The sequence below is a fragment of the Moschus berezovskii genome, chromosome 5, assembly GCF_049115385.1.
Source record: "Moschus berezovskii isolate FMDL1 chromosome 5, NW_MosBer_1.0, whole genome shotgun sequence".
NCBI classification, from domain to species: Eukaryota; Metazoa; Chordata; class Mammalia; order Artiodactyla; family Moschidae; genus Moschus; species Moschus berezovskii.
Window position 1 is genome coordinate 64,644,213 of NC_142464.1, and position 22,610 is coordinate 64,666,822.

The window sequence follows — 22,610 nt, forward strand, 5'->3', positions numbered from 1 at the left end:
CAGAATGTGGAGAGAAATTGGAGGCAGTGCATTATACTGTCAAAAATGAAATTGCCAAAATATAGGGATAACAGTAGAGGCAATAAGATCTCTAAAAGATATGCATACTGGGGGGTGGCACATTTTCATACACTTCATTGACTCGAAGTACTGGAAATCTAGCCAATACCGATAGGAGAAGGTTACACCTTTGGCCAGAGAAATTTTACTCAGCAAAAATGACTAGACACTGAAAATTGGCTTAGAAATTTTACCCTCTAGATCTATGAAATATTCAAATGGCAACCAAATTGAAAATGGGTGGACCGATGTTCATTCAAAGATAAGAAAATACCCAACTCCTCCATGATGTTGTAAGGGGAAAAAAATAATACCAACCAACACCAAGACTTCAAAGAAGAACAAAAATAACAACAAAAACATATATAGAAAACCATCAGGATGGAGCAGAAAAGAATAAAGACCAACAGGGTGAGATACAAAGATAAGAAACAGATGAAAATCAACAGGGTACGATAAGGACTCATCTAAAGTGATATAACTTAAGGATTTTAAGTACCATTGAGAAAGAGACCAAAACAACCACGAACGAAGTAATAATCAAAGGCACAGAAATGTAATTTTCTGATGTTGACTAAAACCTTGAGTTAGAAAGTGTTGATTTCAAAATTTATGAAAAAAAAACCTATACTTTAGATATGACATAGCAAATTGAAATGTATTTTTAAATAAAATATAATCCCATAAGTATTCATTTAGCAGAAACAGATTAAGTATGAAGGAATAAAATCAATCTAGCCCCAATTTCATTCTGTGTAGCATGAAATATCAAGGATAAATGGAGTAAAGCCTTCAGAGACTTGAAGGGAAGATGTGGAATTAGGGTTTACCCCTAACAAGCAAGTTTTTTTTTTTTTTTTTTAATACAAGTGCTCACAAAATGTATTACTCACTTGTTCTTAGCAAAATAAATAAATATATAAAATTAATGAGTTGAGGATAAAATAATATTTAACAGATCAAGAATAGGACATTAACTCATTTCAAAAATCTAGAATTGAATATAAATAATATAAAAGAAAAAGAAAAGTAAAAATTCATATGGCAAAGTTGTAACAGAAAGAAAAAAAGAAAACAGTATGATGAAATTAAATAGAAAATATTATATAAATAAAATCATTTATATTAAGTAAATATAAGTAGGTTAAACATAATTTATATGAATGTCCACCTTAATCTTTAATATTTTTAATATTTTACATGCTATATTTGTGGAGATTTCCTTAGATTTATCATATATTTTACCAACTTTATTGTCAATTGTTTAAGTTGTTCATTTTAATAATTATAATTCTCTTTTCTAAAAGGTTATTGCTATATTTTAAAATCTTAAAAAATATATTTTCTGAGGTTCTCTATTTTTTCATTATGCTTACTATTTCTTCTTTTATTCCTTTAATCCTTGTAAACACTTCCATTTTAAGTTTCATTCAGATTATTTTACCTATAAGCATGATATTAACTATGATATCTATTTACGTGGTGTAAACTAGTAAATTGTCTTTAATACTAATTCTACTCTATGAATTTTAGCCTTAGAAATTTATTTCCAAGTATTGATTATAATTTTTAATCAGATCAACTGTTCTTCTCCCTTTCCACCCAGAGAAGCGTTTGTGTGCTTCTTTGTTGCTTTCTTGAGTCAGTGTTCAAAGGGATTTTGGTTGTTTTTGTTGTTTCTCATTTCAAGGCCAGTACTGTCCTTTTGGGGATTCCAGTTTTATGACTGAGTTAGTTCTAGCTGACAGCTGGAGGCTGTATGTAATGTGGCTGAGTGCGTGTTAGACTCCAGACCCCACACATCTGGTGTGTGTGCGTGACTGGTGGGATTGGGGCAGGCTGATTCATGGAATCAGTCCCTTGTGTTCCCTAGGGAGGAAAAAGAATTCTAGCTGTTTGAGATTTTTTTCCCCCAGATCTAGGGGATTTTCTTTCCAGCTTCAGAGTTTATCTAACTTGGGTGTGTTTGTGTGTGTCATTTTGTCTGGCGTTCTAGGATTGCCATTTGTCATCAATTCAACTAGCCAAATTTCTTTTTTCTTCTCCATTTCTTTGCCTTAGTACATGATCTCTCTGCTTTTTCTATCATGATTAGCTGAAGAACTCTCATTTGTTCTATAAGGTGAAGCTCAGCTGTCTCGTTATGTCAAGATAGTCTATGATCTCCAGAAGGGATTGCCTGCTCCTCTCTTAGTGCCATCCCTGTTCTTTCGTATATCTTAAATCACACCATACTTATTAAATTCTCTTTTCCATTTATAATCACTCAGCATAATTACAACATTGTTGGTGCCATGTTGAATTAGGTGAATTAAATAAATTAATGAGTAAATTTGTGGAAAAATAAATCATGCCATTAATTTTCTGTATTTTCTGACAATACTAAATTGATAAATTATGATATGCTCTGCTGCTATTAGTGCTAGACATGGGAGATGTATCTTCCCTATGCAGAGGAGCATAAACCAATTAAATAAAAACCTATATGAACTATTTATTTAACATTCTTATGTCAAAGAGTAAAAGCTAGCTGAACATTTTTTGTGGAAATAGAAACACAATGCCTCAGAATATAAAAAAGATAAAATGATTTGATGTCAAAATGTAGTTTGAATATAAAGAATAAAAGGTCTTTGTTGTAGTACATTCCTTCATGTGTGAATGATTTCTGGGCAAAACATGACAGTTATTTAATTATGAGCCAGAAAAGATTTATTGATAGTAATGAAAGAAGAAATTAATTTATTAAATAGAAGCTTATTCCATATTATGCAAGAAATATTTTAGAGAATTAGATGGGAAATTGTTTTTGGTTTTGCATGAAAAATGCCATTTCTACAAAATGCTATTGGTTTTAAGATCACCTTATCAAACTATATGTGAATCATATACAAGAATATCTGTACAATATACATGTCATATAAAAAATAATAAAATGGAGAAACCGGTAAAACTATCACATAACTTAAGAAATTATATATCATCAATACAATTACATCTCCTTACTTGTCTCTTCCCATCCTATCCCTTACCTCCCTACCCAATACTCTTCATTTTCACCAAAGTTAACCACTATTAGAAAATTTTGACTCATTCATTTGCTTTTAATTTTTTACTTTTATCAATATATTTTTATTCATCCATGCATAATGTCTTGTTTGGCTTTGTCTGTGCTTGCCATTTGTAAAAATGCTGCCCTTCTGCCTATAGTCTTATGGTCTTGCTGTTCCATTTATAATTGTATAAAGTTTGTTCTCATTTATGTATAATATTCTATTGAATAGCTTCTTATTTCAATTATCAGTGTTCTTATTGGGGGACATTCGGGTAGTTTCAATTTTTGCTAACATAGATATTACAATTATGATTATTCTTCACTCAAAGTGTATTTGTGTAAGCACTTCTTCAGAGTGTTACCAGTCTTACTGCTGGGCATAGCATATACGCATGTACAATTTTACAGGTTTTACAAACTGGTAGGACTAAATTTCATCCTCCCAGTATTTTTTATGTTTTTTAGCCTTGCATATTGTCAGATTTTGTAATCTGAAAGTTTAATAGTTGTAAAAATGTACTTTTGTGTCTTTAATCTGCAGTTCTCTGATTAAAATAAAGGCGACATCTTTCATAATGGCTTTTATTAGATATTTTTGTTTTCTTATATGTCAGGTAACTGTTAATTTCTTGCTCATTTTTGAACTTTTTACATTGATTTGTAGGATTTTTTTAATGGTCTCAGTGCTAAACCTTTGTCAATTTGTGGTCCGTATTTTTATATTTACGTGACTAATTTATCGTATATTTCATTATCAGTGTTTTCTGTCCCAGTCCTAAAATACTTCTATCTCCTAAATTATAAAAATGTTCTTCTTTATTATCTTACAATTTTAAAGGTTTGGGTTTCATGTAAGTCTTCAATCCATCTGAAATTGACTTTTACATACAATGTGAGGTAGGAATTCATATATTGTTTTTATGTGGATAGGCAGTATGATTTACTGAATGGTTATTTCTTTCATTAACAATCTGTGAAGCCTCCTCTGTCATATAACAGATTTTATTCTGAACTGTTCCACTGGTCAGTCTTGTTATACAGTTTTGAGCTAATCTAACACTGTCATAACTTTTAAGGCTTTATAATAAGTTGATCCCTGATAGGTAAGCCATATCATATTATTCTTATCCAGACACATTTTTTTTGTTTGTTTTCCTTGAAACTTTCCCACTCATATACAATAGAATCAGTTTGTTAAGGTCCACAAGAACAATGTTGGGGTTTTGTTGGTAATTGCCTCTGACATATGGATCAGTTTGGAGAAAGATGACATCTTTAGTATATTGTGTCTTTAAATGTATTACCTGTAATATATGCTTCAATTTGTGTTGTTTTCCAATGTCTTTCAATGAAGCATTGTGAAAGTCTCCACACAAGTACTATATACATTTTATTAGGCTTATTCCTAAATACTATAGCTTTGGTATGTCGATTGGAAAGTCAAGTGAGTAAGAATTTAATTTTCCAAATCAAAAAGAAAATATCACTCAAACTGGCCAACAGAATGCAGTAAGTCTCCTACATACAAACATACAAGTTGTGAACTTTCAAAGATGTGAACGTGTGTCTGTGTGTCCAATCATGTAAGTGAGTTCACGTGGCTGGCATACATCATCATGTGCATGCATTCTCTACAAGTGGCTGTGATTTTGTGTACTTCATTGTTCTATGGAGTATTCAATAGAACAGTATCTTTATTTCAAGTCTAGGATGTATGGAAAAGGAGTAAAAGTAGTGGTGATATGGTTGGTACTGCTAAGAAGTGCCAAGAGATAACGATGAAAACAAAAGTGAAAATAATTGAGAGAGTGGAACAAGAGGAAAATATGATAGACATCTCTTGTTCTTATAACATGAATTGTTCTGGTATGATTCTAAAGAAAAAAGACTTGTGAAGATTATAGAACAGGCTTCCAATAAAAAAATGAAAAATTTTTTTAAAAAAGAACATGTGAAGTCTGCTGTGCTGATGATGTCGATGATGTTGGCAATAATATTGAAGAAGCATGGAAAAGTGATAGAGGAAATGCAGAAACTTCTCAGTGTGTGAATGCATGCATGCTAAGTTGCTTAAGTCATGTCTGACTCTTTGTGACCCTACAGACTGCAGCTCTCCAGGCTCCTCTGTCCTTGGAATTCTCCAGGCAAGAATACTAGAGTGGGTTGTCATGCCCTAATCCAGGGGATCTTCCTGACCCAGGGATCAAACCAATATTTCTTATGTCTCCTGCATCAGCAGGTGAATTCTTTACCATTAGCACCACCTGGATCAGCATCAAGTTCCACTTAGCTTAATGATGCCTGGGAGTTTCCTGAAATACTTTGAGAAATTACTGATGAAAGCAAGAATTTACTTAGTCTTTCCTGGTTGCTCAGATGGTAAAGAATCTGCCTGCAATTCAGGAGACCTGGGTTCAATCCCTAAGTTAGGAAGATCCCCTGGAGAAGGAAATGGCAACCCGCTCCAATATTTTTGCCTGGAGAATCCCATGAACAGAGAAGCCTGGAGGGCTACAGTCCACGAAGCCACAAAGAGTAGGACACAACTGAACAGATAATGCTTTCATTTACCTAAAGACTGTGAAGAAAGCTGATCGCCGAAGAATTGATGCTTTTGAACTGTGGTGTTGGAAAAGACTCTTGAGAGTCCCTTGGACTGCAAGGAGATCCAACCAGTCCATTCTAAAGGAGATCGATCCCGGGTGTTCACTGAAAGGACTGATGTTAAAGCTGAAACTGCAATACTTTGGCCACCTCATGCGATGAGTTGACTCACTGGAAAAGACTCTGATGCTGGGAAAGGTTGGGGGCGGGAGGAGAAGTGGACGACCGAGAATGAGATGGCTGGATGGCATCACTGACTCTGTGGACATGAGTTTGAGTGAACTCCAGGAGTTGGTGATGGACAGGGAGGCCTGGCGTGCTGTGATTCATGGGGTTGTAGAGAGTCGGACACGACTAAGCGACTGAACTGAACTGAAAGCAGGTTTTTAATGTGGATGAGACAGCAAATGTGCAACAGAGAAAGAACAAAGAGAAACAAAAGGAAGGAGTAACTGAAAAACCAAAAAGATTCATGACCCAGGAAATGGCAAGGAGATTTTCTTTATTTGAGGAGGTACTGTTTGTTCTTGAGGGACAGGACCCAGATGTAGAATGGCACATGAAGGTTGCAGCACCCATTGCAGAATGCAATCCAATGCTACCCTGTCATCTATGACAAGAGAAAAGAGCTACTACTCAGACATCACTGGATTTTTTTTTCAAGAGGGTAGATAGAATTTAATCCAGCAAGAAACCAGAATCTGTGCCATCAATGTCAGGCGTGAGTGAAATTGCAGCTTGCCCTCCATCTCCTATTGCTGATGATCCTTCAGCTCTACCATCTCCCACTTCTCATTCCTGTAGTCAGTAACTCTTTTTGCTTCTTTACTAGATGTCAGCCCCTGTGTGCCAGCTATTGTAATCTACTACAGTACTTTTCAAGGTACTACATGATTAAAAATGATTCCTTTATTTTTTGTGTTTGTTTTTTATGTATTATTTGTGTGAAAAATATATTAAACCTATTACAGCATAGTACTATATAGCTAATCATGTTAGTTGGGTACCTAGGCTAACTTTGTTGGACTTATGAACAAAGTGGACTTATAAACTCGCTCTCAGAACAGAACTCATTCATATATAAGAGACTTACTGTATTAAGAAAGATCAACATTGGAGGACTGACCCTCCCTGACTTCAAGGTGAACTATAAAGCTACAGTGATCAAGACAGTGTGGTAGTGACCACTTAAGAATTGACACATAGACTGATAGAACAGAATAGAGAACCCAGGAAATACAACCAACTGATCTTTGATGAAGGAAAAAAGGCAATACATTGGAACCAAGTCAGTCTCTTCAACAAATGGAGTTGGAACAAGTGAACATTCACATGCAAAAAGAATGAATCTAGACACAAATATCATACCCTTTACAAAAGTTAATCCAAAATAGTAGCATGTAAACATAAACGTGAAACACAATGGCATACAAAACTCCTGGAAGACAACATAGGTGAAAATCTAAATGATCTTGTATAAGGCGATGACTTTTTAGATAAAACATCAAAAGTATAGTCTGTGAAAGAAATAATTGATATTGTTGGATCTCATAAAACTAGAAACTTCTACATTGGGCAAAAAATGACAAGTGAGTAAGAAGATGAGCCACAAACTGGGAGGAAATATTTGCAAAAGGTACATCTGATAAAGGACTATTATCCAAAATTTATAAATAAGTCCTAAAACCCAACAATAAGAAAACAAAGACCTGATTCAAAAATAGGCAAAAAACTTTAATAGATATCTCACCAAAGACAACGTACAGTTGCCAAATAAGAATTTGAAAAGATGATCCATATCATATGTCATAAGTGAGATTAAAGATATCACTACATACCTATTGGAATGACCAAAATCTGGGACACTGACAACTTCAAATGCTGGTGAAGATGGGGCAGAACAGGAATTCTCATTTGTTGCTGATGGGAATGAAAAATGGTACACTTTAGAAGATAGTTTGTTGATTTCTTACAAAACTAAATATAATCCCACCATATGATCCAGCAATAGCACTCCTTGGTATTTCCCCCAAAGGAGTTAAAAATGTATACACACAGATGTTATAGCAGTTTTATTCTTATCTGTCAAAACTAGGTAGCAAGCAGGATGTTCTTCAGCAGGTGAATGAATAAATAACACCCACACAATAGAATATTATTCAGCACCAAAAATAAATGAGCTAACAAGCCACAGAAAGACATGGAGGCACCTTAAATGCATACTGCTAAGTGAAAGAAGCCAATCTGAAAAGGCTACCTACTGTTTGATACACACTGTATGGCATTCTGGAAATGGCAAAACCATGAAGACAGTAAAAATATCATGGTTATAGAAGTTTGGCATTGGAGACAGATTAACAGGTACAGTACAGAGAATTTTTAGGTTGGTAAAAATACTATGTACCATACTGTAATGATGGATATGTGTCAATACGTATTTGTCCAATCCACTAAAGTGTTAGTCACTCAGTTGTGTCCTATTCTTTCAATCTCATGGATTGTAGCCCACCAGGCTCTTCTGTCCATGAAATTCTCCAGGCAAAAATAATGGAGTGGGTTTCCATTTCCATTTCTAGGGTTCCTGTAGGGAAAATTAGAATTGGATGCCTCAAGTCTCAGGGAGATTCCTGGGCATGTTCATTGTCAGAACATTCCTCTCCAACTTAGCTGGTTAAGAATCCTGTAATTCAGGAGACCCTGGTTCAATTTCTCAGTTGGGAAGGTCTTCTGGAGAAGGGATAGGCTATCCACTCCAGGAGTTTTGGACTTCCTTGGTGGCTCAGCTGGTAAAGAACCCGCCTGTGATGTGGGAGACCTGGGTTCAATCCCTGGGTTGGGAAGATCCGTTGGAGAAGGGAAAGGCTACTCACTCCAGTATTCTGGCCTGGAGATTTCCATGGACTGTATAGTCCATGGGGTCACAAAGAGTTGGACAGACTGAACATCTTTCACTTTCTAACTGCTGCTGCTAAGTCACTTCAGTCGTGTCCAACTCTGTGCAACCCCATGGATGGCAGCCCACCAGACTCCCCCGTCCCTGGGATTCTCCAGGCAAGAACACCGGAGTGGGTTGCCATTTCCTTTTCCAATGCGTGAAAGTGAAAAGTGAAAGTGAAGTTGCTCAGTCGTGTCTTGTTTAATTGTGAGCCATTCAGTGCAACACAAAGAGTGAACTCTAATGAAATTATAGACTTTGGGTGGCTATGCTATGCCAATGCAAGTTCATCAGTCATAGTAAACATACCACTCTGGTGGGGAATGGGGATAAATGGAGGAAGTTATGCATTTGTGGGAGTAGGTGATAAATGGGAAATCTCTGCACCTTCCTCTCCTTTTTACTATGAATCTAAAACTGCACTAAAATATAGTCTAATAAACAAGAAAAGAAATTATCCTTGAAAAGTCCCCTGTATTGTCTATTTGCAGAGATAAAATATTGAGGTACTTTGGAACAGATCTTTTTATCTTGGAGAAAAATCTTTAATTGAGTGGCACTAAGGCATGTGTCTGGGAATTATGTTATCAGTACACTGTAAGACTTGAAAAGGCAGCTGTGGATGGATATGTGCTGGTTTGTGTATCCTTCTACTTTATTTTTAGGTAATTATACCAGAAATTCTAGAAATTGTCTTTCTCATCCATGTGGAGCTCCTGGATGTTTTCATGTTCTTCAGTGTTCAGTATAATTGAATATTTGACCCCAAATGGGCCAAACATAATTCCCTCAATGCCTGGAATTTTGGACATGGAAAGAGTCTTGAACTCAAGAAATAGCAAAGTCAGCTGTTTTGAATAAACAAGTTGATTTAATAAATGTTGATTATGTTTTATGGAACTATTAGTTATCAAAATTTCATCTTTTGTGGAGTCTGATCGGGGGCTATTCACTGCCAGGTAATACTACTTGTCAAAGTTTGCTAATGGTATGTATAAAATAAAGAGTTTAATTGCAGAGTTGTTAAAACAGCTGGGATAAATAAGCATGCCATCAAATCATTTAATTTCAATACGAGTTGTGTCTATTATCATATTAAGGCTAAATTTTAAGTGATAGATGTATTAACTAACCTAGTTGTGGCAATAATTTTCAATATATACAAGTATCAAATCATCACATTGTACATGTCAAAATCACATAAAGTTATATGTATATTATATCTCAATGGAAAAAAATTAGTCTAAATTTGATCTTAATATCATTAAGGACTTTTTTGATTTTAAGTGACAGAAAAACAAACACAAGTGCTTAAGAAATAGGGAATCCTTTAGTCCATGTAAATTACAAATCGAGGGATACTTTTATTTTAATATTTCACTTGAGCCATAAAGAATAATTTTAAAATATTATTTTTATGTATTTCTTCTCTTTCTGCCTTTCTCTGTGCCAGTTCCATTCTTTGACATACATATTCCTCATGCTGGCAATATTTCTACACCTTCAAAACTCCAAGTTCAGTAGAAAAGAATTTTCCTTTCCTTGTGACTATACGTAAAACTCTTGGGTCTTATTTTTACTCCAAATCTGTCACAAACCCATCACTAAAGAGATCACTGAAACCAAAAGGAAGATGTGCTATACAAGGCAGGCTCACCTAGTTTATGACATGATAACAAAACCTGATTCATTAAAGACAGGCTGCCTCTCGGTCATCTCTCTCCCAGACTTAAGTTGAAGGAAGGGCAGTCATTGTTTTGTTGCTGTCATGGTGGCAGATAAAAAAGCTTTAGATACACTCACACTAGCAGTTAAATACTGAGCCTGAAAATGACAAAATGACATTTCTCAATATTCATTAACCAGAACTGGTCACATAGACCCACTCAACCATAGGGGACAAGGAAGTACAGATCTATCATGTGCTCAGAATGTGCAGAAATCAGGTATTTTGGCAAATTGCACTGATGAATGCCAAATGTACTATATGGCTCAAATCAAACATCCACCTAGACCTGGGAGTAGGGTCAACCCCACCACAGTTGATAACATGTAGATTTTCACAGAAAACTTAGAAAATTCCAGATTCAGTATATCTTCCTGTGTTAATACATTAACTTCCAGGTGTTAAAAATTTACCATATTTGTGGTTATAAACCAAACGCTAAAAACTTATATTTTCCCCTATTTTGATTTTAATCCGGGTTGATCAACATAGTCTAAATTTTTAAGGGTAGACATTTTAAACATAGTTCAGTTCCTCATTTATGGTTCCTAAGATAGCTCAGCCTGTGAAACTAAAGTGGCTTTAAACACACAACTAATTCTATTCACAAATGAAGACGTGGGATCACATTTACATCTTCATTCTTCTTTTTGTTTGTTTTCTTTTCTTCTTCTTTTTTTAACTTCTTTGGCCCCATAGTATCGCATTTGGGATCTTAGTTCCCTGACCAGGGATCAAACCCACATTGCTTGCCATGGAAGTGAGGTGTCTTAACCACTAGACCTACAGGGAAGTCCTTGTCTTCATTCTTTTAATTTTTTAGAATGTAGTTTCACTTATTTATTTTTGGCTGTGCTGGGTAGGCTATTTATCCAGAGAAGGAAATGGCAACCCACTCCAGTGTTCTTGCCTGGAGAATCCCAGGGACTGGGGAGCCTAGTGGGCTGCCGTCTATGGGGTCACACAGAGTCGGACACGACTAAAGTGACTTAGCAGCAGCAGCAGCAGGCTATTTATCTAGTTGTGGTTAGCTGGAACTACTCTCTAGTTGCGGTTAGCTGGAGTTACTCTCTAGTTATGGGGTGCAGGCTTCTCTTGCTGTGGATCATAGGCTCTAGGGCATACCAGCTTCAATAGTTGCCGCAGGTAGGTTCAGTAGTTGCGGCTCCTGGGCTCGAGAGTTCAGGCTCAGTAATTGCGGTGCTTGGACTTAGTTGCTCCACTGTATGTAGTATCTTCCCGTATCAGGGGAATGAGCCCATATCTCCTGCATTGCCAGGTAGTTTCTTTACCACTGAGCCACCAGGGAAGCCCCCTGTCTTCATTCTTAAGTACCTGGTTAGAATTGAAAATCCCATGGACGGTGGAGCCTGGTAGGCTGCAGTCCATGGGGTCGCTAAGAGTCGGACTCGACTGAACGACTTCACTTTCACTTCTCACTTTCATGCATTGGAAAGGGAAATGGCAACTCACTCCAGTGTTCTTGCCTGGAGAATCCCAGGGACGGGGGAGGCTGGTGGGCTGCCGTCTATGGGGTCGCACAGAGTCGGACACGACTGAAGTGACTTAGCAGCAGCAGCAGAGTTTTTCTATCCTCTTATGGGATTTAGTATCATTAGATCAGGTTTTGTTTTTCTTTTTCCAGCAAGATATTCAGTATCAAGGAATTTTCTTTCTTTAATTGTGAGGAACAGTTTTCTATTTCAGTGAGTTTAAGAAAAGAAGAACTTATTGTAAGGCTTCAATACTTAATCTCTGCTTTCGCCATCTCTAACCTATACTACTTGATCTTGTTTTTTTGTTTATTGTTTTTCCTTTTCTCTCTTCACATCTGCTCTGGCATTTCTTTCTTAATAATCTCTCTGCTTACTCATCTTCATAGCCCAGGGCACTACAACCAAAGGGCAACAAGTTACAATACAATCTCTGGGCCTCTTTATTAGTTAAATTTCAAAGACAGGAGTCAAATTGGCTGGGTGTTGGAAATTGATCCACTGTTAGTGAAATCAGCTCTGGTTGGGGGAAAGTATCACATAATACATACAACTGCCTCTTTTAAGGCTTTAAGGTGGGGCAGGTTAGCAAGAAGAACTGTACAAGAAAGCTAATTGGCCATGCCTGCTATAGGAATTAGGATGAGAATATCAATACCATTTATACTTACACAATTTTATGTGCTTTACAAACTGTAACTCATTTAATCCTACAAGGTTGATAGTATTATTACACTCATATTGCAGATGAGAAGACTGAGATATGGGGAGGGCAAGGCAGAGCCACCCAGAATTTGGAAGTAGGTAGCATTGTTTCTGCCTCGAGGTTCGGGCAGGAAAGAATCCGCCTGCAATGTGGGAGACCCAGGTTCAGTCCTTGGGTTGGGAGGATCCCCTGGAGAAGAAAATGGCAACCCGCTCCAGTATTCTTGCCTGGGAAATCCCATGGATGGAGGAGTCTGGCGGTCTATAGCCCATGGGGTCACAAAGAGTCGGGCACGATGGAGCCAGTAACACTTTTCACTTTCACTTTTCATAGGAGGCAAAGTAAGCAGGATCGGGCTGCCATTTGCATGAGGCGGTCAGTGGAGGAAGAGATCTCTGCTGTGACTCCCAGAGCTTTGACGCTGGTTGACTGGGTGGAAGACAGTGGCGTTTGCTGTGTGGGATATATTCAGTACTTATATAGGATATAGTCAGTGCTTAAAAATTAAAAGAATGTTTTGACCAGCCCAATACTTTCCATGTATTAAAGCACTTTAACCTTCACCACAACTGTTGGAGGAGATATTATTATCAGGAAATTAGGTGTGCAAGGTCACACAGCTGGTGTGTGTGGAGCTGAGATTTCAGACTGCAGCAGCCTGGCCAGGGGTCTGTGCTCCCTGTGTGCCAGCACTATTATGTGTTTCAGAACAAGCCTACTTTAGAAAAAGTACCCCAGTGCTGAGCAGTGGAGAAGGCAATGGCACCCCACTCCAGTACTCTTCCCTGGAAAATCCCACGGATGGAGGAGCGTGGTAGGCTGCAATCCACGGGGTCGCTAAGAGTCGGACACGACTGAGCGACTTCACTTTCACTTTTCACTTTCATGCATTGGAGAAAGAAATGGCAACCCACTCCAGTGTTCTTGCCTGGAGAATCCCAGGGATGGGGGAGCCTGGTGGGCTGCCGTCTATGGGGTCACACAGAGTCGGACACGACTGAAGCGACTTAGCAGCAGCTGCATTGCTCCAGAATTTGTAGTTGCTATATCCTGAGTCTAGGCTATCCTAAAGTATCCCTTTACATCAGTGAGTTTACTGTCTTGGGATATTCCCTTAACTCTTTTGCTAGGAGCAAAATTCTTCTCATTCTCCAAAGCTCATCTTGAATATTAGCATTGCCACTTTGCAAGCTCTCCTTCTGCTGTTCAACCATCTCATACATTCCCTTTATTACTACACAGATAACCTTCTCCTGTGATTAACACTGTGAGCTTCTGTTGAGCAAGGGCAAAATATTTCTTACCTTTGTGTTCTTGGTGGATGGTATAATGACTGGCACACAGCGTATACTTAAAGAACTGTTTTTGCATTGTTCAGTTAATGAAAGAATGAATGAATTAAATATGATTTATGCTATACAAATCTTACAGATTTCTCTCCTGCTACTATAATATAGGACAAAAAGCACTTCCATAAGAAAACCCAGGAACAATGCTTGCGAATCTTTGAAATTATTGGGATTCAGAAGCCAGGAGAGTGGTTGGTTTGTGCTTGATGATGTCGTGGTGAGATCTGTGCAGAGTGGCTTGATATCATTTGAATTGTGTGAACATCTAGAGAGGTAATACTATAGTAAACAATAAATGTTGATGATATTCTATTCTGATGGCTTGTAATTGATGTTTATAGAAGCAGAATCGTAGGATTAGATTTTTTTTATTTCTCAAATACAAATATGAATAGTCCTTTAGGGTGCGTTTAAAATGCAAACTAGATCTGACATGAATACACAATCTATAATTTCATTCATGATAGTTTAATAAGTGCTGTTGGAAACCACTCTTAACTTAGACTTATTTTTACAGCTTTCTTCTAACTCCAAAATAGATCTAAAATAGTGCCTTCATTTCTGAAATTCCATGGAGATAGTAATTAACTGTTCTTATTATGCTCATCTCCTATGTATGTATTAACTGAATTTGTTATTTCTGTGTCCTCATTTTGCTTTCTCATTTCCGTGTTTTCTAGACAGCTCATTACAGTAAGAGTTTTAGACATATTAAGGTTCATGAGAAGTAGACACTCATAAAGAGAGGGCCATACATGTCCAAAGACAGCCTTTATCTCACAAAGGAAGAGCTTACATCTATAATTGTTGTGGGTCAGTTTCCCTAGAAAGAGTCTAAAATGAGAATGCAGGTGATAGGCTGAGAGAAGGCTCCCAGGGGATTCCTGTTGAGGAATGAGAAAAGCCAATAGGGACAAGGGAAGAAATGGGAGAAATTATGACTTAAGTTGAGGTTTTACATCAGCCTGACACCTCAGGAGAGCCCTGATGTGAGTACCAAGGAGGCTGGCTTTACATTCCTGCATCAATTAGTCTTTGTCTGTGGATGAGGGGCTGTGCTGGGGGAGGGTGGTCTTGTAGGTCAATTTCTGGAGAACAGCTGGGTGATGGTAGTCCTGCCTATGGGGAGGGATTAGTTTGCTAAGCTCCCATAATGAAGTGTCACAAACTGGGTGGCTTAACCAACAGAAATATATTGTCTTACATTTCTAGAAGCTGGAAGTCCACAATCAAGGTGTTAGCAAGGTTTATTCCTTCTAAGGACTGTGGGGATCTGTCCCAGGCTTTTATCCTTGGCCTATATATGGTTCCGGAGAAGGCAATGGCAAGCCGCTCCAGTACTATTGCCTAGAAAATTCCATGGATGGAGGAGCCTGGTAGGCTGCAGTCCGTGGGGTCGCTAAGGGTCGGACACGACTGAGCGACTTCACTTTCACTTTTCACTTTCCACTTTCACACATTGGAGAAGGAAATGGCAACCCACTCCAGTGTTCTTGCCTGGAGAATCCCAGGGACAGGGGAGCCTGGTGGGCTTCCGTCTATGGGGTCACACAGAGTCAGACACAACTGAAGTGACTTAGCAGCAGCAGCAGCATATATGGTTCATTTCCTGTTCACATGGCATTCTCTTTGTATGCGTACTTACATCCAAATTTCTCATTTTTACAGTCATAGAAATGAGAAATTTTTTTACTCTAATGATAGGCTTCCCTGGTAGCTCAGTGATAAAGAATCTGCCTGCCAATGCAGGAGACATAGGTTCAATCCTAGGGTCAGGAAAATCCCCTGGAGAAGGAAATGGCAGCCCACTCCAGTATTCTTGTCTGGGAAATCACATGGACAGAGGAACCTGCCGGGTTAAGGTCCATGGGATTGAAAAAGAATCAGACATGACCTAGCAACTAAAACAACAACAATGCTCTAATGACCTCACACTGATTTGATTACCTCTGTTAAGAACATACCTCCAAATAAGGTCACATTCTGAAGCATTGGGGATTTGGCCTCCAATGCAGAAGTTGGGTGGAGGTGACACAATTCAAACCATTCGAGGTACACCATAACAACCCTTATCACAGAGTGATGAGATGAATATTTCAATCCCCACTGAAATATGATGTGTATTTTTGTCCTATTGATAATAGGATATTATTGATAATAAATGGATTATCTTGATTATCTTTCTCTTTTTGAAGGAGTAGTCTTTGGTAATGCTAGGTAAAATGTAATTTAAAATATGCTGCCATAGGTAGAGCTAAGCTGAAACTGGATGATTTCTTTGTTTATGGGCATCTGTTTTAGATTTAGCTTGATGTAAGCTGGTTTCCTGACTGCCGAGAGTTTCATTCAAGTCATTCATTGAAATTCATCCCATTAATGAATTTAATGTCTTTAGAATGCTTGATTTTCAAAGGAGCTTTGGTTTATAATGGCTTTTTGGAGGTGTTATTAGTTATTGGTGATATTTTTGAGACTTGTTTTCCCTTAGGTCACTCCTCTTTACTTCCACGCAGGTTTATCGTGCTTCACTATTCTTCTATTGTGGACAACAGCCATTTGGTTTCCTTTGTGAAGTCTTTGGAGGAAGCCATGTTCAGCACCACTGCCTGTGTTATACTTTATCACCAGAAAGACAACCCACATAGAATTGCTATTTTAGCGGTGCCTTCTAAAGATTTATACCAGGTGCTTGGGAACTTGCGCTCAGAAGTTTCTAGTGGTCCTCCAGAACCATCTCGCCATTTCCAAGTGAAAGAAGGAGAATTGCTTCTTTTACGATTTACTGGAAATATATTTGCTTCAAGTAAGTATCATAGAATTGTATATACTGTGGGCCATCAGCCACGTGCTTCAGATGGAGTTCACTAAATGTGCTTCACTAAAGAGTCTTCAAAGGACTGAAGGAAGGCTTTGGAAAAGTAGGAAAAGGAAAAGGACTTATTTACGTCTTTCTTTTCAGTCTGTTTCTTCTCTTTTTAGGGCATGCATGTTCTCTTATGGGCCTATTCTAAGTGACACTCTTTTGGAAACAGTTTTCTCTCCATAACTGCTCCAGCTGAGACTATGCTAGGATCATCTTTCCAACACCAGTGTAGTTGCTTTCTAAATATTCCTTTGCTTCTACTATTAGCCATGTGAAACAAACTATATTTCCATACAGTAACAACAGTGATTTTTAAAAAATATAAATCATACTTTATTACTCCCCCCAGTTAAAACTTTATAATTATCCCCTATTCTACTTCAAACAATACCAAAACTCTTTATGTTGTCCTCCAAAGAATCTGATCTGGGCTCAGTGTACTCCCAAGAGATGTATGGATAGAAATATGTTTCAGTATAATTTCCTTATTTATAATTCCATTTCTTTTATTTTATATACCTAAAAGACTACACTGAGAAGGAGTCAGTAAGTTTCACCACACTCAGAAAGGGTTCAACCCCTGCTTACCTCTTATCTTTACATTTATCTAGTGATCTTTTATTTCTATTACAAATCTTGCCACAACTTGAAATTTTTATTTGTTCTTATACTTTTCATTCCTATACTTATGTTGTTGACTAGAATGTAGATTCCATGAGGGCAGTAACTGTGTCTTTCTTGCTGTGCATCCCTGAGACCAGAATAGTGCCTGGCACTTCAAGGGCTTTCAATAAATACATAGTGAATGAATGAATATATGATGCCAAGGAAAACAAGGTGAATGACTGTGAGAGGTGACAGGAGAGGTGGGAGAAGTAAGGAAATGACTGAGGCAGAAAAGCTAAAAAGAGATAAAGCAAAGGAAGCAAAAAGACAACACAGAGAAAAACAGCCGAGTGAGAGAAGAGAATAAAAGATCTTTGGGGGTGCTGCCATCACAGGCATTTATTTTCATGAAAAAGACTCCTTTCCCTTTCTAACTCCCTTCCTTGAGGTAGAATCAGACCTAACAGTGTGCATGTAAAAGAGGAGGTGTGGGGGGAAATTCAGGAATGGGTTTTGTGGGGATTTCTGGCCCAGAAGTCCCATTATAGACTTGACTTAAAGTAATATTCTCTGTTTATTTATAAATTAATATAGATCCCATTGACTTTTAAATGGTTTCTGTTTTCTAATTTTGAAAATTACTCCAAGCTCCACTGGCTCTTTGCGCTTTGTTGTTTCCAAAACGATGTGGCTTAAAGCTTCAGCTGACCTTTTTTGGTATCTCAGAAAAAATGAGATTCCAAGTGTCCCAATTTGAAGTATCTCTTCCACTGTTACAGACATTGTCTTATCCATCTGAGCCAGCTGTTGGGATCTCGGGAGTAAGTGACACAATATCAGAAAAAGGGGAAGGGAAAGAAGAGGAGAGGAAGGAAGGGTGAAAGACATCCCTTCCTACTTGGCTTCCAGAGAAGAAACCACCCTGAGACAATCTCTCTAAGATATAGTCAAAACCTGGAAGTGTCTCACCCAAACTAATGATGCAAAAGACTTCCTGTAATACTTGGGACAGCAGCTGTGTTTACTTCCTGCCCTAAACAGGAGAGAGTTACTGTGATTCTCAGGCAGTGGTGAAGTGTACTGTCATCTATAAGGGGGAGTGAAGAGCATATGCTAAAATAAAAGTGCCTGGAGACAGCCAGTGTGTTCACAGCTCCTCAATATAGGAATGGAAAACTCCTCTTCAGCCAGGGAAAATGCATCAGGCCGAATGCCAGGATCCTTCCTGCTTTGCCTTTTTTAGAGATGTATATTCAGACCTGGAGCTTCACTGGATTTAAGCCCCCAGTACTATCTAAGAGGAGCAAGACCCTCAGTAAAGAACTGACACCTCTGTTTGATTCCCTTTGCTGTATGGCAGAAAGTAACATGACGTCTTAAATAAACTATGCTCCAATAAAAATTTAAAAAAAAACAGAATTGATACCTCATCCTTTCATCAGGGCCTGCGGTAGCCTCTGTGAATCTCAAAAACAAACAGCCAGAGGTTGTCTGCATGGGGGTCCGTCTCTTGACCTATCACCACTGGCTTCTGCAGTTATCTCCTACTGTATTTTCACATCTCATTTATAGTGATCATGTTCAGAGAAGCCTTTCCTGTCTTTCCTGATTATGTCAGTTCGTATTTTACTTTTTAGATTTTTATGTAACCCTCATTGGAAATGGCAATAGATTTAATCTTCTGTTTATTTTTTAATTGCTTGATCATTATCAGTGTCTCTGACTACAGTCCCAAAAGAGGACTGTCTCTTTAATTAGAACTATTCAATTCCCAGCACCTAGAATGGTGCCTAAAGCTATAAGAAGTATTTACTCAAAGAATGAAGATAAACCTTGGGGATAAACTCAACATTATAGTATTGTATGATTAAAAGTATTTAAAACTTTAATAAATTTAGATGGCTTCTCTCTGAGAAATATAAAAATCTCTAAATTCATTACATAGTTGGACACTCAGTCGTGTCCGATTCCATGGACTTTGTGACCCCATGAACTACACAGTCCATGGAATTCTCCAGGCCAGAATACTGGAGTGGGTGGTCATTCCCTTCTCCAGGGGATCTTCCCAAACCAGGGATCAAACCCAGGTCTCCTGCATTGCAGGCGGATTCTTTACCATCTGAGCCACCAGGGAAGCCCAAGAATACTGGAGTGGGATCTTCCCAGTAGATAGTTCCCAGGAATCAAACCGGGGTCTCCTGCATTTCAAACAGATTATTTACCAAATGAGCTATCAGCTGAAGCTATCAGAGAAGCCTGGGCTACCAGGAAAGCCCTCTAATTCATTACATGGAATATAGATGATTCTTTTGATTGAGGATCATGCTACACAGAGATTATTTCTACTTCTAAGAGACTGCACTCATCTCACACGATAGTAAAGTAATGCTCAAAATTCTACAAGCCAGGCTTCAGCAATACGTGAACCATGAATTTCCAGATGTTCAAACTGGTTTTAGAAAAGGCAGAGGAAGCAGAGATTAAATTGCCAACATCCACTGGATCATGGAAAAAGCAAGAGAGTTCCAGAAAAACAATCTATTTCTGCTTTCTTGACTATACCAAAGCCTTTGACTGTGTGGATCACAATAAACTGTGGAACATTCTGAAAGAGATGGGAATACCAGACCACCTGACCTGCCTCTTGAGAAACCTATGTGCAGGTCAGGAAGCAACAGTCAGAACTGTACATGGAACAACAGACTGGTTCCAAATAGGAAAAGGAGTACGTCAAGGCTGTATATTGTCACCCTGCTTATTTAACTTCTATGTAGAGTACATCATGAGAAACACTGGGCTGGAGGAAGCACAAGCTGGAATCAAGATTGCTGGGAGAAATATCATAACCTCAGATATGCAGATGACACCACCCTTATGGCAGAAAGTGAAGAGGAACTAAAAAGTCTCTTGATGAAAGTGAAAGAGGAGAGTGAAAAAGTTGGCTTGAAGCTCAATATTCAGAAAACTAAGATCATGGCATCTGGTCCCATCACTTCATGGGAAATAGATGGGGAAACAGTGGAAACAGTGTCAGACTTTATTTTTGGGGGCTCCAAAACCACTGCAGATGGTGATTGCAGCCATGAAATTGAAAGACGCTTAGTCCTTGGAAGGAAAGTTATGACCAGCCTAGACAGCATATTAAAAAGCAGAGACATGACTTTGTCAACAAAGGTCCGTCTAGTCAAGGCTATGGTTTTTCCAGTGGTCATGTATGGATGTGAGAGTTGGACTGTGAAGAAAGCTGAGTGCTGGAGAATTGATGCTTTTGAACTGTGGTGTTGGAGAAGACTCTTGAGAGTCCCTTGGACTGCAAGGAGATCTAACTAGTCCATTCTAAAGGAGATCAGTCTTGGGCGCTCATTGGAAGGACTGATGATAAAGCTGAAACTCCAATACTTTGACCACCTCATGCGAAGAGCTGACTCATTGGAAAAGACTCTGATGCTGGCAGGGATTGGGGGCAGGAGGAGAAGGGGACGACAGAGAATGAGATGGCTGGATGGCATCACCGACTCGATGGACATGAGTTTGAGTGAACTCCGGGAGTTGGTGATGGACAGGGAGACCTGGCGTGCTATGATTCATGGGGTCGCAAAGAGTCGGACATGACTGAGCGACTGAACTGAACTGAACTGAACTGAAGAGAAAATCAATATAGGTGTTCCCCTTTACATTGGCCTTTGGCATTCCTCTAGACACAGCTAGAATCTGCTTTCTTTCTCTAGGTTATAGCTGTTGATATAGCACTTAAGCTTTCCAGTGTATCACATCTAAGCCCCCAGTGCTCATAAAATTCATTAAATGCTGGGAAAGGGGCAGAGAGAATTTTGCATAATGATGCCTTAGCACAACTCACTCATAACACTAAGTAATGTCATAAAGAGGTTTGTGTGTGTCCAAGTTTCCCCAAACACACTTTGGCCTAGAGAAGTAGTTTTCCCAGACACAAGTGTTAGAGTGTTAAAATGGCCATCCTTTTATTCATTTAACAAAGATTCCTTTCCTTTATTACATTGTATTTTACTGCAGAGAGACATAGAAGAAGCAAATAAGTAAATAAAATGTACAATTTAATGAGATGAAAGGTTCCTTAAAGAAGAATAAAGCAGGGAAGGGACATAGTAAGTCTCAGAGAGAGTGGCAGATTTGTAATTTTAAATAGACTTATCCAAGATCTTGTTGAGAAAGTACCATTTCAGCAGAGACTCAAAGATGATAGAGCAAGCCATGATCCTATCCTAGGAGAGTCTGTCCCAGGCAGAGCAAGAAGGCTGAAATGGCTGGATGAGAGGGAGGGAGAGGAGACTTGGAGGAGATGAAGTGGAAACTGTACTTGCCTTGAAGCTCATTTCAAGGACTTTTCCTTTTATTCTAAGTGAAATGGGGAGCCCTGAAGGATTTTCAACAAGGTTGTCACACAATCTGGGTCAGATTATATCTGTGTTGAAATTAGATGATGTAAGGTAAGTTCGCAGCAGGGAAATCAATTAATAAGTCATTGCAATGAACCAAGCAAAGAATGCTGGAGGATTAGAGGCAAAGATATTGGAAATCAGGTCTGGTATTTTTGCCATAGACATCTTTGCTGTGAGCATTTTTGCTGAATAACTTATTTACCATAAGGCAATTTTTCCATAAAATATATAGTGACAAAAAATTAAAAAGGGACATTTAAAAGCAAATTTTAAAAGCTAGTGGAGGTGATGAAATTCCAGCTGAGCTATTTCAAATCCTAAAAGACAATGCTGTTAAAGTGCTGCACATAATATATCAGCAAATTTGCAAAACACAGCAGTAGCCACAGGACTGGAAAAGGTCAGTTTTCATTCCAATCCCAAAGAAGGGCAATACCAAAAAATGTTCAAATGACCATACAGTGGTCCTCATTTCACATGCTAACAAGGTAATTCTCAAAATCTTTTAAGCTAGACTTCAGCAGTACGTGAACCAAGAACTTCCAGATGAGCAAACTTGATTTAGAAAAGGCAGAAGAACCAGAGATCAAATTGCCAACATGTGCTGGATCATAGAAAAAGCAAGAAATTCCAGAAAAAATATGCTTCATTGACTATGCTAAAGCCTTTGATTGTGTGGATCACAACAAACTGTGGAAAATTCTCAACCACACCACCTTGCTTGCCTCCTGAGAAACCTGTATGCAGGTCAAGAAGCAACAGTTAGAACAGGAAATGGAACAATGAACTGGTTCC

General features: G+C 38.3%; 1 protein-coding gene across 1 annotated transcript in view; it reads left to right on the forward strand.

The window, feature by feature from the left end:
- Positions 1-22,610, forward strand: part of DTHD1 (death domain containing 1) — a 94,994-nt gene that overhangs the window by 14,040 nt on the left and 58,344 nt on the right. The window contains exons 6-7 of the mRNA XM_055434995.2: positions 14,037-14,201; positions 16,442-16,731. Coding sequence (XP_055290970.2) covers positions 14,037-14,201; positions 16,442-16,731 — 455 coding nt within the window. The remainder of the gene's footprint in view (positions 1-14,036; positions 14,202-16,441; positions 16,732-22,610) is intronic.